The sequence below is a fragment of the Cebus imitator genome, unplaced genomic scaffold (assembly GCF_001604975.1).
Source record: "Cebus imitator isolate Cc_AM_T3 unplaced genomic scaffold, Cebus_imitator-1.0 Scaffold192, whole genome shotgun sequence".
Taxonomy (NCBI): domain Eukaryota; kingdom Metazoa; phylum Chordata; class Mammalia; order Primates; family Cebidae; genus Cebus; species Cebus imitator.
In genome coordinates, this window is record NW_016107507.1 from 1,649,443 (window position 1) to 1,656,793 (window position 7,351).

The 7,351-nt window shown below is 36.5% G+C and overlaps 1 protein-coding gene across 3 annotated transcripts in view; it reads right to left on the minus strand.

The window, feature by feature from the left end:
• PNPLA8 (patatin like phospholipase domain containing 8) overlaps positions 1-7,351 on the minus strand; it is a 65,644-nt gene that overhangs the window by 37,985 nt on the left and 20,308 nt on the right. For all 3 annotated transcript variants that reach the window (XM_017546876.2, XM_017546874.2, XM_017546877.2), the window contains exon 4: positions 4,514-4,665. In XM_017546876.2, the coding sequence (XP_017402365.1) occupies positions 4,514-4,665 (152 nt within the window). The remainder of the gene's footprint in view (positions 1-4,513; positions 4,666-7,351) is intronic.

Below are 7,351 nucleotides of genomic sequence, written 5' to 3' on the forward strand. Positions count from 1 at the left end.
TGATGATAGACTGGACAGGGAAAATGTGGCACATATACACCATGGAATATTATGCAGCCATCAAAAATGATGAGTTTGTGTCCTTTGTAGAGACATGGATGAACCTGGAAACCATCATTCTCAGCAAACTGACAGAAGAGCAGAAGATCAAACACCGCATGTTCTCACTCATAGGTGGGTGTTGAACGATGAGAACACATGAACACAGGGAGGGGAGCACTACACACTGGGGTCAGTTGGGGGGAAACAGGGGAGGGATGGTAGAGGGTCAGGAGTTGGGGAGAGATAGCAAGGGGAGAGATGCCAGATGTAGGTGATGGGGAGGAAGGCAGTAAATCACACTGCCACTTGTGTCCCTATGCAACAATCTTGCATGTTCTTCACATGTACCCCAAAACCTAAAATGCAATAAAATAAATAAACATAAAATAAAAAAAACAACTCTAGAAAACACTTAAAACTCACTCACTGGTTTTGGGATGCCATACCTTAGTTTCTCATCTTACCTATATAGTTGGTTACCTATGCCTCTATACATTTGTGTCTTATATATTTTACCAATCAGAGTTTTAAGCTTTCTTTTCTTTATTCATTTTTTAAAACTTTCAATAACCTTAGGATAATACTCTACATTAATGCTGTATTAATTAATGTTACTGCCTTTGCTCATTTCTGAATCCTTGCCAACAGCGGTTAATAGGAATGTGAAAAGATGAAAAAGCTTAGGAGATATAGACTAACTAAGGGTACATGAATCATGTAAACTGTCATGTGTGTATCATGATAATTTTTAACACTGGGAGAATACAAAAACATGGTGAAAAGCTCTATTCCCAACACAAATTAGGGAGTAGGTAAGTCCTCGAACACAAAGGTAGTTGGGCACCAAAAAATTTAGAGTGTCAATTGTTCCTTGATACGGTTAACAGAAAGTAACTAGAACATTCTGTAAGATTAAAGTAGAAAACCAAAGATGCTGATTTTTTAAATACGACAAATAATGTGGATTTCAGGAGAGTTAAGAAGATGTCTTATGAAAGAGAAACATAATTAATTCAAGGCAAGACATGAAGAATTAAATATAAAGCTAGATAAAATATTTTTAACAATGTGACCTCTATTATCTACAAAAAGGAAAAAACAGGCACATATATATTCACACTGAAAAAGATTTGAAGAAAATAAATCAAAATACTAAAATAATCTTAGAGTTGTGAGCTATGGTTTTCGGTTTTTTTTTTTTTCCTCTCGCAGGTTTTTCTAACTACTTGTATCAAGGGAAAAAATAACTATTTAAAATGTTGTATTCATAAATTCAGAATAAATTTAAATACATAAATATTTGCAAGGTTGCCCAGCTGTCTATGCCTACCACTGTACTATCAGGTTCCCTCATACCATGGAAATAAAAGACAAGCGTTTTTTTTCTTCTCTCAGTCCCTCATACATTACTGCTTTCCACACAAACCTCCCATTCTGGCTGCTTTCTCACATTTCCCTAAACAAAGTTTTCTCACCAGCAGCATTACTGACATTGTGGGTTGGATAATCTCTGTTTTGCAGGGCTGTTCTGTGCACTGTATAATGTTTAGTCGCAAATGTCCTCTTCAAACTGGATCAAAGTGATACCAAAAATGTCTCCAGGCACTGCCAAATGTCCTTTATGGGGCAAAATCACCTCCAGTGGAGAATTACTAATCTAAACCTAACTTCATCCTAACCCGCTCCTAGATTTTCCCAAATTACCTCACATTGATTTCCTCCCTGTATGACTAATATAACTCTTATTTTACAAAATAAACTATTTATTAGATACAAACTTCTTTTTCATCACGCTTGTCTGACCTTAAACAGACATCTGAATATTCTTTAATTTTCCTACTTCTTTCCTATCTCTAAATAAATATAACTTCTTTAAAAAGAAGTCATGGTCATAAGCATTCTTTAAAGTAGTACTATTCCTCTCTATCCCTTTAGTTTGCTTTGCTTTATATTTCTTCACAGCACGCAGAATAACATATTTTTGTTTTTCTATTTGTTGTCTTTTTCCTTCTCTACGATGCAAACACCATAAAGACTTGGGCTGTTTTGTTTGCTCATTGTCCCCAGGATCTAAATCAATGCTAACAACAGAGTAGGCACCCAATATTTATTAGATGACTCAATGAATGACACTGTCCCAACTCCCCTGAACTTAATGGCAGAGAGGATTCCTTCTGCTCCTTAGTGAAATGCCCCTACTCATTTAACTGCCCATTTCCCCTATTTCTCACCATTTGGAACCAATTCTGTGAACCAGAATAATCTCTCCAGTTATCACTTTATCTATATCACATGAATGACATACACCTTCTTAAGATTATTACACTTTCCTAAGAAACATCTACCAAGATCTTTTATTTTTCTCTCTTCAGTGGGCTTTTCTTTGCCAACTGAGCACTTCTATATGGATGTATATGAACTTACATTAAACATGTTCAAGAAAGAACTGTCTTTCCTCAACCTCAGTCTGTTGAGATTCCCTGTAATTTTTTCCCAGACATACAGAGGTTTACACTTAGGGTAATCCTGACCTATGTCTACCATATCCTATTATCCATGTTTCTTAAAAGTTACTGGTATTGGCTGGGAGTGGTGGCTCACATCTGTAATCCCAGCACTTTGGGAGGCCGAGGCAGGTAAGATCACCTGAGGTCAGGAGCTTGAGACCAGCCTGGCCACCACGGTGAAACCCAATCTCTACTAAAAATACAAAATTAGCCAGGCATGGTAGTACATGTCTTAATCCCAGCTACTCAGCAGGCTGCGGCAGGAGAATCGCTTGAACCTGGGAGGCAGAGGTTGCAGTGAGCTGAGATCACGCCATTGCACTCCAGCCTGGGCAACAAGAGCAAAATTTCACCTCAAAAAAAAAAAAAAAAAAAAAGTTACTGGTATGTTTATCCTTCCTCTAACTTTCCACTGCTACCATCTGAGGTTAGCTTCCTAGTCTTATTACTTACTCCTTCCTTCATATTGATGTCAAAGTATAAAGGACTAGGGTGAATACAGGATGAAGGAATTTAATAAAAAGATACAGGGTAGTACTTGAACATACAGAAGAGTGATCAGCAAGCTGGGTATACCAAAAAGCAAAATCAGAGAGGTAAGTTAAAGCTAAGGACAATAGGCAGGGCATGTACCATGAATTATAAGGTAACCGTGGAGATGGCAGAGATCTAGAGTACCAGCTAGAAGATTTTGGGGAAAAGGTTTGAAATCCCAAGCCAAAAAAATCTAACCAACAAGTTGCAATGAACTGGATAAACAAAGACTAAGAAGCATGGATGGATTGCCAATAGTAAAAATGGAGCTTTTTTTTAAAATAGTGAAATTATCTCCTTTTGAACAAAGAATAAATTTATTTCTTATATAGGACCAGAACTGGCATCTGCAAGTAGAGACATCAGGAGTCAGGAAGTTAATATAGCATCATTTCGTAACCATCACTTTATCAGGTGACTAGTAGATAAATATGGGTAAGAATAAGTGTAATAAAAGAAAACTGGCTGAGCACGGTGGCTCATGCCTGTAATCTCAGCACTTTGGGAGGCTGAGGCAGGTGGTTTATCCGGGGTCAGGAGTTTATGATCAGCCTGGACAACATGATGAAATCTCGTCACTACTAAAAATTTTAAAAAATTAGCCAGGCGTGATGGCAGATGCCTGTAATCCCAGCTACTCGAGAGGCTGAGGCAGGAGAATCTCTTAATCCCCGGAAGTGGAGGTTGCAGTGATCTGAGATCGTGCCACTGCATTCCAGCCTGGGTGACAGAGCAAGACTCTGTCTCCAAAAAAATAAAATAAAATAAAATAATAAAAGAAAGCTAAAATTATAAAACACTATCAAGATTTTATGAGAATAATGGTTGATAAGCTTCTAAGCCACCAAAAAAGTCTAAAAAGGCCAAATATAAAAATATAAATACTAAAATCAAATCAAATCAAATCTGAAGACATAAATAATAAATCAAATCAAAATATGAGTATTTGAAGTATATGTTAGAGTAGCACTCAGATTGATAAAGTATTAAAATGATTTTATGTTTTATTTAAAAAATTTGATTTTATAATGATATAATTCTATCAAATCAGTTATTTTTATTTGTTTGTTTGTTTAATCCCTAATGCTAAATTGATTGTGTAGCTTTTAAAAAATCATCACCTTTGTAATGCCAGCAGTTTGGGAAGCTGAGGCGGGCAGATCACCTGAGGTCAGGAGTTTGAGACTAGCCTGGCCAACATGGTGAAACCCCGTCTCTACTAAAAACTACAAAAATTAGCAGGGTGTGGTGATGGGCACCTGTAATGCTAGCTACTCAGGAGGCTGAAGCAGGAGAATCACTTGATCCTGGGAGGCAGAGGTTGCAGTGAGTCAACATCACTCCACTGCATTCCAGCCTGGGCAACAGAGGGAAACTCCATCTCAGGGGAAAAAAAAAAAAAAAAAAAAGAATCATGTTCCTAGCCTTACCTTGTTCCTCCACCATCAATTGTGAGAATTCGGATTCCTCTCCCTTTCACTGGATCCACATAACCAATTAAGGCCAAAATTTCTCTAACTGCAGCCTGAAGAGTTTCATCCTTAATTTGTCTCAGTCGTAATAAATATGGAATAATTTTTTCCTATATTGAGAGAAAAGACATTTTGTTGCTTTTGTCAAATCAAGAGTGAAAATGTATGATTAACCAATACATGCAGTTCATCACATGATAAGGTGATAGTGTTCATTACTTTCTCAGTAATCTTATTAGATTAGTTTTCGATATATTAATGTCAATTATCTAGATTATATTTGTTCTAATATTGAGGACAAAAACTAACCTCTATTCAAATATTTTCATTAAAAGGCGTAATACTTAACAACTAGAAGAAATACAATTTGCTTAATTTTAGAAATTTACAGTGTATAAATTGTTACAACGAAAGGTTAATATTATAAATTTTGTATATTTTGTCTAAATCCTGTGGTTAAGAGGGTAAAACTCATTCATAGTAATTACCAGAAGTTAAACTGTTATGAAAAAGAAATAATGAACAGTCTTGTATATATTCCACATGGGATTCAAGGATACCTCATGAGGGAATAGGAACAAATGTTACCAAATAAAACTGAAGAAAGAAGGTACAAGCAGGCCATTACAATTGAATAATTAGTTTAAATAGGCCTGAGACTTCAAGATTCTAAGCACTCAACATCATATTGTTGATCACAGACAAGAACTTAAATCCTACAGTTCTATGTTGCTTACCAAAGATTCTCCAGCTTCTGTGCACAGAAGCATCTTACATAGTCTGTACTTCAGGCTTAATGGAATGGCTGAGTGGCAGCTATAATTCTGCTGTGTAACCTTCAGTAAATCAAATAATTTTTCTAGTTATCACTCATTTTGTTTCTTTTTTATGATCAATCAATCTGAAATACTCTAAGTTATTTCTCAATATTTTTCCCCTACTGTTGAGCTGTAAGTCCCCATTAAGAGGAACTTGAGCAATGGTGCAGAATAATGCAAATTTCCATATCCGGTTAGGATGAAACACTATGTTAGAGATCAACACTCACATCAAGAACAAGAAAAGCATAATGAAATACAAGAAAAGTATCATCTGTTTAAAGGCATCAGACAGAGAGCTGCTGAAGCAACAAGAACAGGTGGAGCCAAGAATCTGGGGAAGGATATAAACTGCTAGGAAATGAGCTGGTAAATTATAGCTTTTCTTCCCTTGAGGCATTGACCAATTCCAGGAAAAAGTAAAGGACCAAAAAAGTGAGTCTGGCTCAGACACAGAGCCCCAAATAAAGGGCAGAGAAACTAGCTGATCATTTAGTGTTTTATGGGTTTGGAGTGAAAAAAATGGAAGACCCGAAGGGCTTCAAACACATGGCTGGCTTTACCTCAAGACATTTGCTGAATTCTAAAACCATGAGGTGTGGAAGGCGAAAGGTAAGCTGAAGACCTCTGAAAGTAGAGTGGAAAGCTTTGTATTCTTGAGATTTTAGGACTCAATGAGGTGGTGGTTAAGTGAACACACCAGGCTCTCAACTGTAAGTCCTGGAAGAATATGCCCTAAAAAGAGGGCAAACTAGAGGTCTCACCCAAAGTGTAACACAGCCTTGATCCAGATTTGACCCTAATTGAATTAAGACTATCAGTGCTATACTCACATGCCAAACAGAAGAACAAATAAACTCTGGAAAAAGATATAATTTGATATAATCCAGAGCCTATGCAATTTTTTAAATTTATAGTATCTAGCACCCAGAAAAATTATAATGCATGTGAATCCAGTACTGAATGACCAAATACAAAGAATTGATGCTCATATTAGAATTACTACAAAAAGATGTTAAAATAAAAACAACCAAATAAAATTATCATCAAAATATGTCAGATACCTATGAATTAGTTCAATAAAATCATTCCAGTGGAAGATGTACAAGACACCTACATTGAAAATTTTTAAAACAATGAAAGAAAATAAAGATGACTCAAATAACTGAAAAACTGTGCCATATGTCATGGCTTGGAAACTCAAAAGAGACCCAATTTAGCCTAAGTTATTCCACATATTCACTGCAATCTCACCGTGTTTTTCTCTTCTTTAAATTTTTTTGTAGATAAGCTGAATATAAAATTCATATGGAAATATAACATGTCAAGAATAGCCAAGCCAACAATATTAAGAGGAAGAACAAGGTTAGTATATTTATACTACCTGATACTAAGTTGATAAAGTTGCAAAAATTTAGGCAGTGCACTATTAGAGCAAGAACAGACAAATATACCAGTGGAACAAAATACTGTGTCTGGTCAGGCATGGTGGCTCACGCATCTAATCCCAGCACTTTGGGAGGCAGAGGTGGGCAGATCACTTGAGGTGGGGAGTTCGAGACTAGCCTGACCAACAAGGAGAAACTCCAACTCTACTAAAAATACAAAATTAGCCGGGCGTGGTGGTGCATGCCTGTAATTCCAGCTACTTGGGAGGCTGAAACAGGAGAACTGCTTGAACCTGGGAGGTGGAGGTTTCAGTGAGCTGGGATCACGTCACTGCACTCCAGCCTGGGCAATAAGAGCAAAACTCAGTCTCAAAAAAAAAAAAAAAATACCGTGTCTAGAAACAGATCCATATATATATATACATCTCATTTATATGTCTCATTTATGATAAAGGTCTTTTCAATAAATGGTGCTGAGTCAACTGGATAAGTGTATTATTTAAGAGTCAGGACTTCTGCCTCACACCACACAACCAAATCTATTCTAGATGAATAGTAGATTTAAGAGTGAAAGGCAAAGCAAGGTTTCA